We start from the raw sequence: 20000 nt of genomic DNA on the forward strand, positions 1-20000 counted from the left end.
ATAGATTCTCTGATTGGCTGAGGTAATCATATATGTGCTTTAATAGTCTCTGTGATTGGCTGACACAACCATAGCTGTTCTACAATCAACCCTGTGATTGGCTGAGGTATTCATAGCTGTGCTGTAATAGACACTGTGATTAGCTGAGATAATCATAGCTGTGCTGTAATAGACTGTGATTGGCTGAGGTATTCATAACTGTGCTGTAATAGATTCTATAATTGGCTGAGATAATCATAGCTGTGCTGTAATAGACTCTGTGATTGGCTGAGATAATCATAGCTGTGCCGTTATAGACAGTCTGGCTGGCAGTCGTTGCTGTTGGTGTCCATGAAGAGTTGGTTCCTGGCGTAGCTTCATTAGAGTAGTAATAGCCATCTGTTTGCCTAATGTCCTGAATGACCTGGTCTGAGCCCACCCAGCCATGTCTATGGTTCCCCCCAACAACCTGCTACAGTGTACAACAGTCCCCAACCACCACACCCTTTTACTGTCGTCCCCCCACCCCCACAATTTCCAACCTCCACCTCCTGCTCCAACCTCAATCTCTGAACTCCACGACCCCCCCTCCCCACTGCCTCCGAGTTGCACCCTCCCCAGTTTCCAACCGACACTTTCCTTCTGTCCACAGGCCGGTCCAACCTCCAGAAATATGGCGGCATTAGCCTCAGATCCATGTTTCACTATTTCAGGTCAGGCTCTTGTATATCTTCAACAGAACAGCAGGTGCTAAACTCCCAACCCCCCCCCCCCCCCCACCCTCACCCACCCACCATATTCTCGCTCTCCTTCAGGTAATGAAGTGCAAGAGAAAAAAAAAGCTTTTGTCAGCAGTTTTGCGCCCCTTGCTTTTGCAGTGGCATTCACATATTTCGGAGCTGTCGTAGGTGTACAGTAGGGATATTGATTTCCTCCCAGCGAGCGGCGTTCGGGCGGAGTGTAAATAATGTTTGTCTTCCGTTCTTTCGTCACCAAAATGAGTGTGTAAGTGTTTACCTCCAGCCTTCTGTGCCCAAGCGCTCTGCATACATTTGCATTAATGTTGTGGATGGAGCAGAAACCCACTCCGGGGGTGAGAATGGGGGTGGGGGGGGGGGGGGGGGGGGGCGGGGGGTGGGCCGGGCCCACACGTGAGAAGCACGTTGCTTCCTCTCTGCTCAGATATCGAACGCGCAGGTATGCTTCTTCAAATATTAAAAGCGCGCGGCGTGGAATCTTCGGGTTCTGAACACACAGATTTGCTCCTTCAAATATTAAACGTGCGGTTTCCTTTCCAGACGCAGCATTGAAAACATTGTTTTTTTCTCCTCAGATGTTAAACACACAGCATTACTCCTTACGGTATAAAAAAAAAAACACCTTCGTGCTTCTTAAAATATTAAACACAGAAACACCCCACTAAGTCTTTAAATATTAAACATAAATAGAATTACTTTGAGATATCAAACACAGGCTTACATTATTATTTCATATTGCAACATGCATAATTACTCCTTCTGGTATTAAACATGCACAGTGTAGCATCAAAAATTTCCAACACATGCACAAGTTTACTTTTTTCAAATATTCAGCGTGCACTGTATTCCTTACAGTATGAAACGTGCTGCATCGCTCCTGTTATAAATACCCATTCTCGGATGTACACGAGGCGATTTTTTGTTCTTTTTTTTGTATGAATGTGCACAGTACTGTACGAATGAAAGCTGGCTATGGGTACTTTCTTTTGGGGGCGGGGGGGGGCGGGGGGGTCAGGAAAAAGGGGGGGGGATACAAGTATACACTATTGTTCTAAGAACAATGCAGCCGCGCAGGTAGCCGAGCCTCATGACAACAGGAAGCGGGCGTGACCGCGAGAGGGCCCGTCGCTGGCCCGGAGGAAACGGACGGCCCGCTTCGTTAGCCGCCGGCCCCCGCGCTCGCATCGGGCTCCGACGCCGCCGACGTGATTAATGGCTGCCCGTCCGCCCGCCGCTATTTAAAGGAGCGCACCGGAGGGAGGAGGTGGCGTTTAGGAAACGTGCGGTCGAGGAAAGGTGCAGATCCTGAGGAGGGGGTTCCGGAACGTTCCTGCTCCATTGTGAGGTCACGGCGGCGGCAGTGGCGGTGTAGCGCGCTACGCTCTTCCTTCTTGGTGTAATCAGCGGGGGTGGGGGGGGGGTTTGCTGCAGTGTTTGTGTTGGAAGGGGCTCGGAAACCATCAATGGCAATCACGAGAATCAATCAGTCACCGGGCCAAAGCGACTGATTCGGTTTATCAGTCATGCGATGAGTCGTTAGCGATTTCAACAGATCGATCAATCAATTAATCAATTCATCAATAAGTCATTCAGTCAGTCATTTCACTCAAGCTTAGAGTGGTCTTTGCACTTTTCATCACGCTATAAAATGCAGCGAAAAAAAAGATTTGTTGACAAGGAGCACAGGCAGGGCCAGAGCAGAGGCACTTAGCACCGATCCACAGCAGATGACTCCTGCATCACGGACTGGTGTCGCGGCTGAGAACTCCCGCCGGACCAGACCGACTGCAACCGAGACCGCGAGCCGGAATCGGCATGACCGTAAAAAAGCGGCCCAGCGAGAGCGGGGCTCGGTGTTTCCAGTCGCGCGGCGCGTCGCCCAAAACCACCGGGGAGGCGTGTTTACGAGGGATGACCCCGCGTCCCTGCCGCGTTTTCTCTTATTCTCCGCGGCAGACGGGATTGAGGGTAAAAGAGGATCTGCTTTGTTTCTGCCACCGGCCACGCCGCGACTGAGACGGGGGTAATTAGGTGCTTCGGTCTGCGGGTTTTTGGGCGGGGGTTGGGCCAGACGCCGCACGCGAACGCGCTCACCGAAGGACTCGCAGACCGCTGCCCTAACTGCAACCCTAAACAAAGCGTCCCCGCTCAGAAACCTGATTACAGGTTCACTTTTCTTTTTTTGGCCGATTGTAAGTTTCTGTGGATGCGAGCGTCTGTTAAATGTGGGGTTTTCGACGTCACCTAATCCAGGGACCCCCTTACCAGGGTCAAAGGCATTCAGGGGACCCCCTATCATAAGGTAAAAATGGCTTATATTTAAAAAGATAATAACCAGGGCGCGATCAGATTGCTATTGCAGGCTGGGATGTGGGTGGGAGATTGCAATCGTGAACCGGGGGTGGGGGGGTGACATTGCAGACGCCATACAGCACCTCTATTGTCTCACAGTTGAAAACCTAAGTGTTAGATGAATGGAATGTCGATGTGTGTTATTTGTTGTGCCCATGTACAGACAGGCATAACCTATGTTCTGTTAAACCTATCAAACCTTAGCCTACCAATGACTGAAACCTTACCCCGACCATAACCTCATCTGCACCCCAGTCTCAGTCAGACCCAAGAAGGGATCCAGGCCTCAGTCTGAGCAGAGTGGCTCAGACAGCATTGAATGATAAAAAAATAACAAGGTTTTTGTATTCTGTGTGTTTGTAGTCAGGTTTATAGTTGTTGTATTGTTTTTGCAGTGGAAGGAGTTTCTGGAAATACGTGTTGGCGTTCGTGAGCCCGTGTGTGTGCGTTTGCGTGTGTTTGTGTCTGTGCCTGTGTGTGTGAGTGTGAGTATGTGTGTGTGCTTGCATTTGTGTGTGTGTGTGTGTGTGAGTGTGTGTGTGTGTATGTGAGTGAGTGAGTGAGTGAGTGAGTGAGTGAGCACCTCCTGTCAGTAAACGTAACGGTGCACTGCAGAGAGGAGAGAGGCCTCCTCAGAGCAGAGCGGCGTGTGTGTGTGTGTGTTTGTGTGTGTGTGAGTGTGTGTGTGTGTGTGAGTGAGTGTGTGAGTGTGTGTGTGTGTGTGTGTGTGTGTGTGTGTGTGTGTGTGAGTGTGTGTGAGTGTGTGTGTGTGAGTATGTGTGTGAGTGTATGTGTGTGAGTGTATGTGTGTGAGTTTGTGTGTGTGTGTGTGTGAGTGTGTGTGTGTGTGTGTGAGTGTGTGTGTGTGTGTGTGTGTGTGTGAGTGTGTGTGTGAGTGTGTGAGTGTGTGTCTGTATGTGTGTGTGTGTGTGTGTGAGTGTGTGTGTGAGTGTGTGAGTGTGTGTGTGTGTGTGTGTCTGTATGTGTGTGAGTGTGTGAGTGAGTGAGTACCTCCTGTCAGTGAGCGTGGCGGTGCGCTGCAGAGAGGAGAGGGAGGTCGCCGGCCTCCTCGGAGCAGAGCGGCGTGAAGCCGCCACGGCAGCCTTATTTATAAAGCCGCGGCCCGCGACATTACTCAGCTTTATTTATAAAGCGCCGGGGCCCCTCTGTTCTGCCCAGGTGCCGGAGGAGCGGAGGAGGAGCGCAGCCCCGCCCCCCGCGCCCGCCCGCCCGCCCGCCCGCTCCTGGCAGCGGCCCCAGGTGCGAGGGTGTATTTATACGCTCCCTGCCTCGGGACCGGGTCCCGCGTCCATCACTGTCCCGGCCTCCGCGGGGCTGCCGGTGACGAACGACGGCTCCCCCCTCCGCGTTCCCCGCATCCATTAGAACACAGAGAGCCGGGCGTGATGGACTGTAATGCGGGAGCGGGGAGCGGGGAGGGGGGGGGGGGGGGGGGGGGGGGGAGGAATGCGATCTGCATGCGTATGCAACCCGCGGCGGGCTGCGCCGCTAACGCGCATGTCCCATGCGCTTTACTGCACCGTAAATATTCATTTTTCTTCTCTTTTATTTTCCCTTCTGCTCTTTTTTTTCTTTTTCTTTTTTTTTTTAAGATATAAGGGCTTTAATGTAAAGTGCTGGTTTGTGTGATCAGCTGTTATTTTAAGTGTGTTGGCTGTGGAACTTTGCTTCTGTTTGTATGCTACAGAGTGGTTCTATACGTTAAAAAGCAATGCAGCTTGAACTCAGGCCGTGCCAGTGCTGACTGTGGGCATTTGTGCCACGGCGCAAACGCGCAGTTGGCGATTGTGGTGCCCAGCGTATGGGAGGGTTCAGTTGGGTACGGGCCCGCCTTTCATCGTTAGCGCCCCCTGCTGGTAGGTCGATTAAAAACGCCACATTTGAAAGGTCTTCCTCCGACTCCACTCTATGCGAGTGTTCGATGTGAAAAAAAAAGCATATGGTTGCAGTGCACGTTATGGAGGAGAACCTTGGAGGTCTACGTTATTCCAAATCGGCAGTGGGGTTCACACATAAATGCAGATTTCAGATAATTGACATTCCAAATAAGGGTGGGAATTAGACAACTGCAGCCCCACAATGGGAACCAAATATGTAATATCCATGTGTAAGTAAAGCATGCACATAATAGGCTGTGCAGCGATGAGACAATCAAAAGGAAAGCAGCTGCGTGAGTTCGGGAGTCTGATGACTGTGACTAACGCGCCTATGGAGGTCAGCTCCCACAACGTGATCGCGAGTCGCGCGCCGTCTAATGCACTTGCTATTCTTGGAAAAACAAAAACGCGCGTAGCACGTGCACCTTGAAGGTGACAGGTTTTATTTATATTCAAAGGGACATTGATCTATTGCAGGCTGGCGAGCGGAGTGCTGCTAAAAGGACTGAACCCTCCAGTAAAGAAATCCAGGTGTCTAAATGGGTTAGCGTTGCAGAATCTGTACTAAATGCGTACTGCAAGGCACGCTACATAAGGCTCTGTGTTAAAATTATATTATTATTATTTTATTATTATTATTATTATATAAGTAGGTTTAGCAGGACTCATGGTGGTAATGCTGTTGGCATTAGCATTGGTGGCAGGATGCTGAAGCATCATAAATATCTGGGTAGCCTAAAATGCCCCTTATGGAAGACTTAGCCGTCCCGTCTCTCCAGGGTCCTGGGCGATGCGCACAAGGCTCTCTATCCCTCGATCAGCCAACGGGGCCCAAAAAACAGAGAGAGTCATGGGAAATACCGAGGGGACCTGGATGCGACGCTGCCGCCCTTGAAAAGATTCGGATCGGGGGAAAGCACAGATCCCCACATACCGCACGTCCCCTTCCCTGCTTGACTCAGAAAGGATGGGGGGGGGGGGGGGGGGCGGGGGGGGCAGACGCCAACAAGCAGGTAAAACAAGGGGAGTTATGGAGGACATTTCTCAAAGCGGGCGATGGTGACTGAGGAATAGAGAGAGATGGAGAGAGAGAGAGAGAGAGAGAGAGAGACGGAGATGGAAGATCATACGGCGAGATGTGGGTAAATTCCACTTCCTGCCTGGAGCTCCTTGGAGCAGCGCACAGCCCTGAACAGGAAATGGGGCCACTTTGGCGCCATGCCCAGGGGAACTATTTAAGCAAGAATACATATTTAAACAACTTAATGTCCTCTTACATTTAAATAATAACGTGCCTCATTAGAATAATTTGCTCTAATTCATTGAATCCCATTTTCTCTTGGAGTTGGTCTCCACCGGTTGGCCTGAAAACAGTGGGTTTGATGCTAACGATGGCCACGCAGTGGAGAGAGTGGAATTCTTTCATCCACCCTCTTTCATATTTCTGTTTTCTCTGTCTCTCTTTCCCTCTCTCTCTCTTCCCCACCTTCTCTCTCTCTCTCTCTCTCTCTCTCTCTCGGTCCTTCTTTGGTATGTCTCCTGGAGCCAGTTATCTGCCGGTATCCCTGCACCTTCTCCCCACATCTGTGCGGCCTGTTCCGCGCGAAGGCGGGCAGAACAGGCCGTGCGCTTCGGTCTGGGCAGCACATCAGAAGATAGCGTTTTGAGAGAGAGAGAGAGACAGAGAGAGAGAGAGAGAGAGAGAGAGTAAACAAGCCCCGAAAAAGGTGTTGCTCCGATGTTGCGCTCCTGGCTCTCGACATCAAAGCCGGGAGAAAAACGCTGCCCTCCTGCGGGCGCGGTTTCGGGGTCACGGGACACAGGAGTCGTGCGCACGCACGCGCGCGCGCGCTGTGAGTGATATCAGAGCGTACCTGCGGGGGGGGGGGGGGTTTGGGGGACGGGTGTTCCGTTTAGTCCTACACTGATTGGCCGTGCAGTAGCGCTGGACTCACACAGTGTTTTTTTCCGTTTTTCCTGCGTTCCCGTGCCCTTTGGCCGAGAGCTGCGTGTTTTTCTCTGTGAGCTGCGTGTTTGTCTCTGTGAGCTGCAGGCGTGCCGCAGCTGGGGCAGGTGTTTAAGCGCAGTTAATTAGGAAGCGGAGTGGGGGGGGGGGGGGAGATGCTCCGGCCCTCCCTCTCCTGTCGCTTCCCTGCGTGTCCTCGTAGCGGTTAGCGACGCTGGTGCTCGGTCGCAGCCTCGGCGGACGGGAGAGAGAGCGGAATACTCCACGTACCACAGCACGCCGCCGGGGGGCTGTCACTCAAGGCTGACCCCGCCCACTCTGTCAAAGAGGGGCGTGTCCCAGGGGACATCGGCTTGGTATGTTAATTCGCCCGATCACACGTTCAGCAGTTTTGTGCAGGAGTGAGTGAGTGCAATTAGCATTGCCACCTCCTCATAACCAGCCTCTGCAGGGACAACTTCTTTTAGCGTCACGGAAACAGAAAAGAAGCTTTTCTTTAAGTGCGTGCTTCTCTGTGTTCATGCACGTGAGCGTCAGTGTGTGGACGCACACATTTGTGTCTTTCTGTTCTTTGCTCACATTCCTGTTTTTGCGTATGTCTGTCTGCGTGTGTATTTTGGCATTTTGGGAAGGGTCTGTCGCCTTCCTTGGCCCTACGTAAGAAAATTAAAGAAAGTGAGATGGCCAAACAGTAAGAGTTCTCCTGCTGTGTGTGTGAGGGGCACGTTTTTTTGTTGTTGAGCAATTTGTGTGAGAATCGTTGTATTTTAAGCAGCGAAGCAATAAACTGAAAATATATGCAGGAGTGCCTTGATAGAGTGGAGTCCATTTTGAGTGGTGAGGGTTTCAGAATGTGCCCGTATAGCTGGCTACTGCCACACGGAGCTGCCACTCCTCCTGGCGGTGCGGTGCCAGCCGTGTGTGTGTGTGTGTGTCCCTGTGTCCGTCACCGCGGCGATACCGCTCACGTCCTCTCAGGGCTGTCAGAGCCGATTTCTCCCGCCTACTTCGAGCCAACTTTTCCGTGAGCGGAATCGGGAACCCGAGCTGATTGGGCATCTGCGAAAGGGAACGTGTGTGTGTGTGTGTGTGTGTATGTGTGTGTGTATGTGTGCTTGTGTATGTGTGTGTGTACACGTGTGTGTGTTTGTATGTGTGCACTTGTGTGTGTGCGTGTCTGTGTTTGTGTGTGTGTGTGTGTGTGTGGGTACGTGTGTGTGTATGTTTGTGTGTGTGCCTGGGTATGTGTGCACTTGTGTGTGTGCGTGTGTGTGTATGTGTGCGTGTGTGTGTGTGTGTGTGTGTGTGTGGGTATGCGTGTGTGTGTGTGTGTGTGTGTGTACGTGTGTGTGTATATTTGTGTGTGTGCGTGTGTGTGTATGTGTGCGTGTGTGTGTGTATGTGTGTGTGTGTGTGTGTGTGTGTGTGGAAAGGTGACAGTGTGTTAAAGGAAATAGCGTATGCTGATACTGTATAGATTAGGCGCCTGCAGACAGACGTTTTGTTTTATGTTTATTTCCTGTTTCGGTTCCGGTGACTCAGCCATTTACAGCTCCGGTTCTCACACTTTCCAGACTGACGAAAGCAGCGCAGACTTCAAGAGGTGTGTGTGTGTGTGTGTGTGTGTGAGAGAGAGAGAGAGAGAGAGAGCGGTATGGAGATGTGTAGGGTTAGGGAGGGGAGAGAAAGAGAGAGAGACGAAGGTAGGGAGATGTGAAGGGTTAATTTACCTGTGGAAGCTCACACAACCTGCAGTTCTGGAATTCACTGAAGTTTCCATGCCTGGGAACAAAGAATTTTGTTACAAGAAAATTCTTTTCTCATAAGACTATCACAAAGCAGGACTATATGAAAGCAATATTGTTAGGTATTTTCTCATTGTGATTAATAAAAAAGCAGCATTTCTTTCTGCCCATTCTTCTCAAACACAAGCTTCATTTCCTCAGGAAAAAAAAGAAAATCAAAGGAAAGAGAAACCTGGGAGCCAGTATAAGATATGCAAGAAAGTTTGTTTTGATCGAAAGAAAGCATTTAGAGGAATTACTCCCACACTTTTTTTTTTTTGGTTATATAAGCTGTATAATAGTGTGTGTGTGTTTGTGTGTGTGTGTTTGTGTGTGTGTGTGTGTATGCGTGTGTGTGTGTGTGTTTGTGCATGTCTGTTTATGGTTGTGTGTGTGTGTGTGTGTGTGTGTCTGTGCGTGTATGTGTGTGTGTGTGTGTTTGTGCATGTCTGTTTATGGTTGTGTGTGTGCTTGTTTGTGTGTGTGCATGTCTGTGTATGTCCACGTGTGCTTGTGTGTGTGTATGTGTGTGTGTGCTTGTGTATATCTGTATGTGCTTGTTTTTGTGCGGTTGTCTGTGTGTGTGTGCTTGCGTGTATGTGCATGTGTGTAGGTGTATGTGTGTGTGTATAGGTGTGTGTGTGTGTGTGTGTCCATGCGTTTGCATTTGTGTGTGTGCGTGTGTGTGTATGTGTGTGTGTGCTTGTGTATGTCTGTATGTGCTTGTTTTTGTGTGGTTGTCTGTGTGTGTGTGCTTGTGTGTAGGTGTATGTGTGTGTGTGTATAGGTGTGTGTGTGTGTGTATAGGTGTGTGTGTGTGTGTGTGTGTCCATGCGTTTGCATTTGTGTGTGTGCGTGTGTGTGAGGCTTCTCCTTAGTACCGGGGAATACTGACTGGCCCGAGCCATACATGTCCGCCCAGCGTTGAGCTCCCTCAGTTTCCCAAACACAAAGTAATGATGACGGTCCCTCGCTGTGACTGACGTCCCCCCGCCAGCCTGCTGGCTGTGTACCAGGAGCCCCCGCTCCACAGCGTCACACACACAGCCTCCACTCCTCCCAGTGATTTTCCACCTGTCTCTCCAGGCCCCTCCAACTCTCTCTCTCTCTCTCTCTCTCTCTCTCTCTCTCTCTGTCTCTCTCTCTGTCTCTCTGTCTCTCTCTCTCTCACTCTCCCTCTCCCTCTCTCTCTCTCTCTCTCTCTCTCCGCATAGGTGGGAAAGGCTCAGTCCCACTAATTTCCCTACGTGTCTAAAGTCTATACGAAAGTCACATGCAAATACTCCAGTTTGAATAATGAAATCGTGCAGGTGTCACGGGTGCCTTGCGTCACCCTGGCCACGCTTTTTTTTTTTTTTTTTTTTTTTTCGCGGAGAAGCGAAAACGCGCTCGGGTCGTTTCAAAATTTGACCTAAAAAAATCGGGGGCGGGTCTTTTCCCGGTCACCCGGGTCCACCCCCCCCCCCCAAGCTCCGTCCTCCGTATATCAGTTAGCGTCGGGGAGCGCTAAATCTCACATCGGCCCGGTTTACCTCCGGCTGTCAGTCCAGCCCGCGCTCATTTCTCCTCGCGCGGCGGAGATGGCCTTGCATTTTGTTTGGGATTCAATAAATCTTCCTTTTTTTTTCCTTTTTTTTTTCTTTTTTTTTTTTTTGGGTTGCTTTTAATGGTATCGGGTCAGGGGAAGACTCATTCACTCCGCGCTGTTCCTCGTGTACCTTTCATCTCTCGACTTGCAGAATAAAGGCATCCTTGTCCTGCAGAATGTTTTTGCTTTGTAGAGGAGATTTGATTATGCTGGGCCCTCTGAAGAGGAGCGATACTGTACTGTGTACTAAAAGCACAGGGGATTAAATAAAGCACACTGAAATAATGGATTATAGGATTGTTTAAACTAAACGAAGGGATGCTGGGGTAGTTTACACTAAGCTAAAAGATGATGGGGTAGTGTACACCAAACATAGGGATGATGGGGTAGTCTCCACTGAACTAAGGGATTATGGAGTAGTGCACACTAATCTAAGGGATTATGCAGTAGTGTACAATATAAGGGATGATGGGGTAGTGTACACTATAAGGGATTATGGGGTAGTGTACACTATAAGGGATGATGGGGAAGTGTACACTAAACTAAGGGATGATGGGGTAGTGTACACTATAAGGGATTATGGGGTAGTGTACACTGTAAGGGATGATGGGGAAGTGTACACTAAACTAAGGGATGACGGGGTAGTGTACACAATAAGGAATTATGGGGTAGTGTCGAATACAACGGATGATGGGGTAGTGTCCACTGAACTAAGGAATTATGAGGTAGTGCACACTAAACTAAGGGGTTATAGAGTTATGCACACTAGCTGAAGTGATTGTAGGGTAACTTGCGCCAGAGCAGTGGATGATATTTTAAAGGAGTGATGCTCTAAAGGAGATGAGAGGCTAGTTAGGGGAGCAGTGTGCTCAGGTTAAGAGTGCTATCTGCTGATGAGCACACGGAGAGAACACAGGAGTGTTTTTTAATTGCCTGGCGCGCTCCTGCCCGTCGCGCCCTCGTAGTGACGCGTCTGTGCCAGTGTCCCTCTGGGTGTCCCTGCCGCTGCCGTTTAAAACTCAACCCCGGCCCTCACCCTCGCCCTCCTTCTCCCCCGAGAGCCAGAGCTTAGATCTCCCCTGACGATTCATCCGCGGATAAAATATTCCAGAGATGGGCAGCTTCAAAAAGAGAAAGAATGAAAGAAAGATCCTTACATGTTCTCTTTCCGTGTGTTGCTTGTGCGTGTTGCTGCCTCCTTTAGAGAAGGTGCCTCAGATGAAACGATCCCATCTCCTCTCCATGCCTCTCAGGGCTGGGTATATTTGGGCTGTGGCTTCCTGGATGGAGGAGCTCAGCGGCGGGGGGTGCGGTCGCTGGCCTGACGTGTGTAATCGCCGCTTTGGGTCCGGGCGCGCGTTAGCCACTTTACCTCCCGGTGGTGCGTTTCGCGTTTTCGAGCACAGGCCACTGTTAGCCCTCGCTCCATGTATCTGTGCAGAGAGGTGAAGGGGACAGGAGGTGGGGGGGGGGGGGCGGGGAGGCTTCTTGTCTATTCTGTTATGGGACGAGGCCTTGCGGGGCCTTGCGGGGGAGACGGGAGCCGGACGACCTTCGGGCCCCTCGCCCCCCTCGCCCGGCGTATCGGGCGCGGCTCGTGAGCATGAGCGGGGCGGGGCGGGGCGGTGCTCCATCATCTCCTCCATGATGGCCGTAATGAGGAGGGGAGCACAAAGGAGCACATTCGCCCCCCCCCCCCCCCCTCACCCCCACCCCCGCCCGCAATCTCGGGATCCAGGAGCCAGCGCCGCCGCCCGAAAACGAAGCGCTAAGCGCGTAGCATTTTCCGTCTGCGGCCGTCTAGTTCATTAATCTGCGAGGACAATCGAGGCCCTGTGTGCGGCTCAGCCCTGCGCTGGGCGCCGGCGCGTGAGGTATTTCCTTTATCAGCCCCGGAGAGTAAATCATCCGGGGGGGGGGGGGGCGGGGGGGGGGGGGGGGGGTGAGGAACAGCTGCGCACCAGGAGCTCAGTACGGAGGCGTCGGGCTGAGGGGGAGCGGGCGGGGGGGGGGGCGGGCGGGCGATAAGACACCTGGGCGCAGAAGCCGCACGCCGCGGGCGCCCCGACCCACACCGTAGCAGCGCGGACGGACGCCTCCCACGCCTCCCTGTTCCGGCCGCCGTCGCCACCGCCGCGGAATCTTCCGGATGCTGACCGGGTCAGCGGGAGCGGGAAAGGTGGGCGTCGGCTTCCTGCGGCCTTGTCCAAACCCGGCCGGTAACGGCGCGGCTTCCCGCTCTGGCATCCCGGCGGAGATTTCGCCGAGCGGCAAGGCCGCGTCTCCCAATGAGCCGGTCTTCGTTCGCCGCTCTCTCCTTCGCCGCGCAAACGCGAATGAATAAATAAAACGGGCTCGGGCGGCTTGCTGAGCGCTGACACGTTCAAAACTTTTAGCCCCGTTTTTATTCAAATAAAACATCGCTCGCTTCTTTATTTTGTGTCTCTGAAATCCTTTTGATCCCGGCTCTCCTGTTTTCCTTTCGGGCCGCGGTAATCACGCCGTCCGTTCCTATTTTGGATTAGCGGATGCTTCCGTCGTTTCCGCGAGGAAAATGGAACCGACTGCAGCTTCCTCTCTAATTAACCTGCGCATCTGCGGTGACGCTAAGAGCCAGAAGTATTAAAAACAATATCCCTCTGATGAACGCGTTGCTGTGAAGCACACAAATCCACAAGCATCTTTGTTTTAAAGAAGGCTGAGCACCAGTCATTTGAAATTCTCTTGATTTCCTGTAAAGCACTCTGTAGCTAGCCGGCATATCGGAATGATCGCCCAGCTTGGGTGAGGGGGGACGACGTTCGGGCAGCTCGAAACCCGCTTCCGCTGGCACCAGCGCCACCCTCGCAGGTCGCCTCCCAGGAGGAGGAGGAGGAGGCGCACGGGTCCTCCTCCTGACAGCGGCCTCCGAGTATTTCGGCCCCCAATTTGCCAGCTGTCTGTTTCGATAGTGACGGAGCTTCCTCCCCTGTCCGCCGCGCGTCCCCAGGGAGGAGGACACAGAACGCACGTCGCCTTCGCCAACTGTATCAGGCCCGGCCGCCACAGTCAGGCTGGATCTGCTCTTTGAGCGTGAGTGTGTGTGTGTGTGTGTGGGTCTGAGTGCTTGTGTGTGTGTGTGTGTGTGTATGGGTCTGAGTGTGTGTGTGTGTGTGTGTGTGTGTGTGCGTTGTGGGGGTAGGGGCAGTGCCTTGTTCAGTGTATCACAGACAGCGCTCAGCGTTCTCCTGGGGAGGAGTCCGTGTGAATTAAGTCGACTCTGACAGCAGTAGTGTGAAAGATAATTGTGTTTTAATGATGCAGGCGTCTGTGTGGATCCCTCCCAGCTGTGTGTAAGCGCCGGAGTGGACCGTGAGGATTCAGGTGTAACCGCAGTGTGAACGCTCCGAGGTAGTGACGCTTTTCCCTCTCTCTCTCTCTCTCTCTCTCTCCCTCTCTGTCTTTCTCCCCCTGTCTGCTCCGTCCTTCCCAGCTGCCTCACCGCCGAGTGACATTCTCGACAGCCAATCAGGCGCAGGACCTGCAGGACCCCTCCCAGCACAGTTACTATGACAGCGGCCTGGAGGAGTCAGAGACCCCCAGCAGCAAGTCGTCCTCGGGGCCCCGCATCGGGCCCCTGGCCCTGCCCGAAGACCACTACGAGAGGACCACCCCGGACGGCAGCATCGGCGAGATGGAGCACCCCGAGAACGGTAAGCCACGCGACCGTTACTGCCCCCCCCCCCTCCCCCACGCCCCCCCTCACCTGCTGGGACCCCCCCCCCGCCTCTCCATTAAGGCTCCGCCCACGCATGCGCCCGTCGGGGCTGTCACCCGCTGGACCTGTCACTCAAAGCGGGGAGCTGTCGCCGCGGGGGTCGGCGGGCGGGCTTCTCATCAGCGCGGCTGCTGGAGTTTGGGGATGAAATGACAGGCGAGAGAGCAGGGAAGAGAAACGCCTTATTGAAAAGAGAAACGCGGTTAATAAATGATAGTGTCAAACAAAGCAGAACACGGGCGAGAGGGCTTTATTACCGAGATGATGAGGATCGAACCTGACACCTGCATCCTCCTCCACGACGACGGTCCTGTACAGACGTGACTGTCTGAGTGTGTGTGTGTGTGAGTGAGTGTGAGCACGTGTGTGTGTGTATGTGTGTGTGCTCGTCAGTGAGCTTCTCAGCTCTGCTCCCGTGCATACTGAAGCAGTCCTTACATCACTCTTACAAACCGCACGGCAGAAGTGCACGGATGGAAATGGGTCGCTGATGAAGCGTCGACACTCGCCATTAATCTATGAGCTTTCCCGTCTGTGCAGACAGCCCGGCAGGCCCAGGACAGCTCGGCCGCTGAGGCCAGACCAGGGCACCCTCCCTGGGTCTCCCTCTGTGGGGTTCCCCCCTTTGGCTGGCTGCGGTCCACATTCCAGCGCCACCCACATTTTGTTGTTCTTTCCAACCGGGGTTTTGGGGTTCACTGGGGTACAGGGAGTGCTGCTGCTGCCCGTAAGATATTAGCTGAAATGCAAGCTTGCTTTGCGCCTAGACTGCATTGCTAAGAGGCATTGAACAGAATAGTAGCGGAGAGAGGAGCAATAAAGAAAAGATGGTGATGAAGAGAGAGAGAGAGAGAGAGAGGAGGAGGAGAGGAGAGAGAGAGAGGAAGAGGAGAGGAGAGAGAGAGGAGGAGAGAAGAGCAGGTAAGTCGCTGGTGTCAGGCACAGATAGTAGCTCACACGGTGGAGCAGGAGGGAAAGGCGGCTCTGTCTCTCTTCATCAGGAGTTTACTGCAGGGGAAACACTGAGCTGTTCTCCCAGTGCAGGACACAGGTATTCCATCTGTAAACACAATTACTCACTGCGTCCCATTACCACAGGACACTCCCTTACTACCTCACACTCACACTCACTGAGACACACACACGTGCAGGCACATACAGACACACAAGCGTACCACACACACACATACTCAGACACACACACACGCACACATATACACACACACTCACACACACACACACACACACTCATACTCAGACACACACACACAGACGCACAAGTGCAACACACACACGTATACACATACAGACACACAGACAGAGACACACACACACACACACACACACACACACAAATGTACCCCACACAGATACATACACATGCCCAGACTCTTTTAGAAATGCTCCATACACAAACACACACACAGACTCAAATAAAATCAAATGCACATTTGCGTGTGCGCGCGTGTGTGTGTGTGTGTGTGTGCATTTGTCAGGCTGCAGGCTCAGTAAGAACCTATGTGTTGTTTAATTGGCTACTGATGGCGGTGACCCCTCCCCCATCCTCCCCCCCCCCACGCTGTAGGCGAAGCTCCTGTTCGCTCGCTCAGACTATAGAGCCAATAAAAGGGCCAGGAGACCTCACACAGAAAAAAAGAAAAAAAAAAAACCTCCCTCATGGTCTCCACCCCCATCTGACATTACAGCTGTTCTATAAATATGTCAGTGCACAATGCGCCAGCGCTCTCCAAACACTGAGGTAAGAGCGCGGGGCATAATCACAGCGCCAGTGAATGGGCCGGTATGTAAATGATGAGGTGGCGTACCGCGGAAGCGCAGAGCAGGGGTGGATTTGGGGAAAGGGGGGTGGGGGGGGGGGGGCTGTGGGGGGTGGGGCAGGGCGGGGGGGGAGTGAGTAAGGGCGGGGGCGGACCGGGGATGACACACGGTCGCACTGGCCGCCTCTGACTCTGATGGCCTTTGGGCTGTAATGGCTGGACTTTCTCCGTAATGGCCTCCCTGAAATCACAGCCCATTAGAGGACAATCAGAAAGTGCCGGAACCCGGGCGCCTCGGGACGGAGGGGAGGCTCGGGGAACCGGGGGGGGGGGTCGCGCAGGTGTCTGAGAGACATTCCTCTCTCTGCCCACGGGAGATATCTCCCTTTTATCTACCACCGGAGTCCTATCTCTCTCCCTCTCACTCTCTCATTCTCTCTCTTTCTCTCTCTCTCTCTCTCTCTTTCCCTCACTGCAATGGGGAGTTGTCTCTCTGCAATGTGTTACAGGACTCTTTCTCTCTCCACATCCTCCTATCCTCAGGCAGCTGTAGACACTCTCTTCTCTTTTTTTTTTTTCTCCGCATGTGTTTTCCAAGAGGAAGTTGGGAGGGGTGGGGGGGGGGGGTGTGGAGTAAACAGCCAGCTGCCCATAATCGAATCAAGCTGAAAATCAGTCAGGTAGTTATGAGATTACTGCTCGTATCATTACAATGATGAGATAGTTAACCAGGGCAATGAGCGGGGCCTGGAAGAACAAGCCTGCCCTTTGTCAGTGTGAGTTTCCCGTCCTCCATCTTGCCCGTTTTTGTTTTTTTTTTTTCTCTCCCTCCATCGTAGCCCTCTCTGCGCTGCCTTTCCCTCTTCCCCTCTCTCCCAGTAAATGGAATCATCTTGCCCAGATAATGGAGTGTAATTCCATTAGCCCCACACTCCATCCCCGGAGTGATGCGTTCGCCAGACACCCCCCTACCTCCTTCCTAATGCATTCATTTCCTCTGCCTAATAGAAATGGATGTGTCTGCCATGGAGGGGAGGAGGGGGAGGGGGGCCGGGGGGTTGGGTTGGGGTCAGCCCGTCGTCTCTGGAGGGAAAGGGGTCATCGGCATGATGAGGGGATTATTGTTCTAGACCTCCGTGTTCGACACGACGAGCGCACCGCCCTGAGGCCAGACAGCGGGGCCTGGGGAGCGGCCCCGACAGGAAGTGCGGCGCGTCGGCGCAGGAAGTGCGCGCGGCGGCTCTAGCTCAGCGGGGCTGCGCCGAAGCCGCTTACTGACGCGCTAGCTCAGCACTTCGGCGCCGAAGACCTGCGTGTGAACACCCGTCCGCCGCGCTTGTGCGGGACGCCGGTCCAGCGGGCCAAACTCGCGGCAGAGCCAGGCCATCCTTCCTCATTCTCTCGAATTACAGGAGGGCTTCGACTTCCTCCTCCCGCGCACAGGTGAAATAGCCGAGCAGATGCGGGCCTAATGTGGAAACATGATGTTATTATGTTTTTAGCGAAGGAACTGCGACGTGTCCCGGAAGGGTATTCATCATACGCACCGCGCTCAATCTGGAAACGGCCTGGCGGGAACATTAGTCATCTCAAATTGCTCCGGGCAGGAACAATATTCCCCGGCACATGCATAAAGACAATAACCACATGATATACTGTACATAATACGCTGTAATGTTCCCTGACACACGTGTAAAGCAAATGACCATATAATATGCATAACATGTTCATCCGTCTTTTCTGTTTTCACGCGCAGGTTTGTCTTGTAGAGGGCTGGAGCCTAACGGTGCAGTCACATGGTATAAGACCATTCACTACATAGGACACCAAACAAACACACACACACACCAAATGCACACCCATACCGAGAAATCGGCATCGCAGGAAACCGCGTCTTCGGTCTGTCAGGAAGAAGTGCGCGTAATGCAGCTCCCATGTAAAATATGTGTGTATTATATATATGTCTGTATACAGGCAGGTATATATATGGGTGTGTACAGGTTTGTATATGTATATATATATATATATATATATATATGGGTGTGTACAGGCTGGTATATATATGGGTGTGTACAGGCTGGTATATATATGTCCGCATACAGGCTGGTATATATATGTCTGTGTACAGGCTGGTATATATATGTCCGCGTACAGGCTGGTATATATATGTCTGTGTACAGGCTGGTATATATATATATATGGGTGTGTACAGGCTGGTATATATATGTCTGTGTACAGGCTGGTATATATATATGTCTGCGTACAGGCTGGTATATATATGTCCGCATACAGGCTGGTATATATATATATGTCTGCGTACAGGCTGGTATATTTATATCCGCGTACAGGCTGGTATATATATGTCTGCGTACAGGCTGGTATATATATATGTCTGCGTACAGGCTGGTATATGTATGTCCGCGTACAGGCTGGTATATATATGTCCGCGTACAGGCAGGTATATATATGGGTGCGTACAGGCTGGTATATGTATGTCTTCGTACAGGCAGGTATATATATGTCTGCGTACAGGCTGGTATATATATATGTCCGCGTACAGGCAGGTATATATATGGGTGCGTACAGGCTGGTATATATATGTCTTCGTACAGGCAGGTATATATATGTCTGCGTACAGGCTGGTATATATATATATATATATATGTCTGCGTACAGGCTGGTATATATATGTCCGCGTACAGGCTGGTATATATATGTCTGTGTACAGGCTGGTATATATATATGGGTGTGTACAGGCTGGTATATATATGTCTGCGTACAGGTTTGTATATATATGTCTGTGTATAGGCTGGTATATATATGTCTGTGTACAGGTTTGTATATATATGTCTGTGTACAGGCTGGTATATATATGTCTGTGTACAGGCTGGTATATATATGGGTGTGTACAGGTTTGTATATATATATATATGTCTGTGTACAGGCTGGTATATATATGTCTGTGTACAGGTTTGTATATATATGTCTGTGTACAGGCTGGTATATATATGTCTGTGTACAGGCTGGTATATATATATGTCTGTGTACAGGTTTGTATATATATGTCTGTGTACAGGCTGGTATATATATGTCTGTGTACAGGCTGGTATATATATGTCTGTGTACAGGTTTGTATATATATGTCTGTGTACAGGCTGGTATATATATGTCTGTGTACAGGCTGGTATATATATGTCTGTGTACAGGCAGGTATATATATGTCTGTGTACAGGCTGGTATATATATGTCTGTGTATAGGCTGGTATATATATGTCTGCGTACAGGTTTGTATATATATGTCTGTGTACAGATTTGTATATATATGTCTGTGTACAGGCTGGTATATACTGTATATGGGTGTGTACAGGCTGGTATATATATGTCTGTGTACAGGCTGGTATATATATATATATGTCTGTGTACGTGCTAAAGTGGCTCACAAATCCTGCACATTGCTAACGGGCGGAGCGCGGGAGCCTGACGTGTGTTATCAGTCAGGTGTCGGTGGCATAAAGAAGCCTCTTATTAATCATTCCTGGCCCGCAGATTTAGAGCGCGGCGCCGGCCCTGGCACGGCGGGTAATTGGGCAGCCGCGGCACCAGCGCGGCGTCGTAAATAAAGGCGGGCGGGCGGGCGGGCCAGCGGGCGGGCGGGCCGGCGGCGGCGGCGCCGCGCAGTTACGGGTAATTACGAGCCGGAGAGAGAGAGAGGGGCTCTCCCGGCGGTGGCGAAGGAGCCCTCCCGATTTAGCGTGATGAGCGGGCGGGGCCGCCGCCGCTGCCGCTCCGCCGCCTCCCTAATAACGCGTCGCCGCGGGGACAGCCGACGCTGCCGCCGCCGCCGCCGCCGCCGCCGCACGGAAAGCTCGCTCAGGAGGGAGAAACAGCTGAGGGAGAGACAGCGCCTGACCAAGGCCGCCGATTGGGAACAGTGGGAACCGCTACGCTGGATGTGGGGGCGACTGTGGGGGGGGGCAAAGATGGAGGGAAAGCATGATGGTAGAGAACAGAGCGCACTTGTGACCGTTAAGCTTGTAGTAGAGTCCATGTAGTGGGATGACAACATTGTACGTGGCCTAGAGAGTAATTGATTTAGTGATGGTGAAAACCCCCCTCTCTCTCTTCTTCACCCCCCCCCAC

General features: G+C 52.1%; 1 protein-coding gene across 2 annotated transcripts in view; it reads left to right on the plus strand.

The window, feature by feature from the left end:
* The window catches only part of pcdh1b (protocadherin 1b), a 166367-nt gene that overhangs the window by 94837 nt on the left and 51530 nt on the right, over positions 1-20000 (plus strand). For both annotated transcript variants that reach the window (XM_035409636.1, XM_035409637.1), the window contains exon 4: positions 13798-14017. In XM_035409636.1, coding sequence (XP_035265527.1) covers positions 13798-14017 — 220 coding nt within the window. The remainder of the gene's footprint in view (positions 1-13797; positions 14018-20000) is intronic.

This window comes from Anguilla anguilla, chromosome 3 (assembly GCF_013347855.1).
Source record: "Anguilla anguilla isolate fAngAng1 chromosome 3, fAngAng1.pri, whole genome shotgun sequence".
In the NCBI taxonomy this organism is placed as follows: domain Eukaryota; kingdom Metazoa; phylum Chordata; class Actinopteri; order Anguilliformes; family Anguillidae; genus Anguilla; species Anguilla anguilla.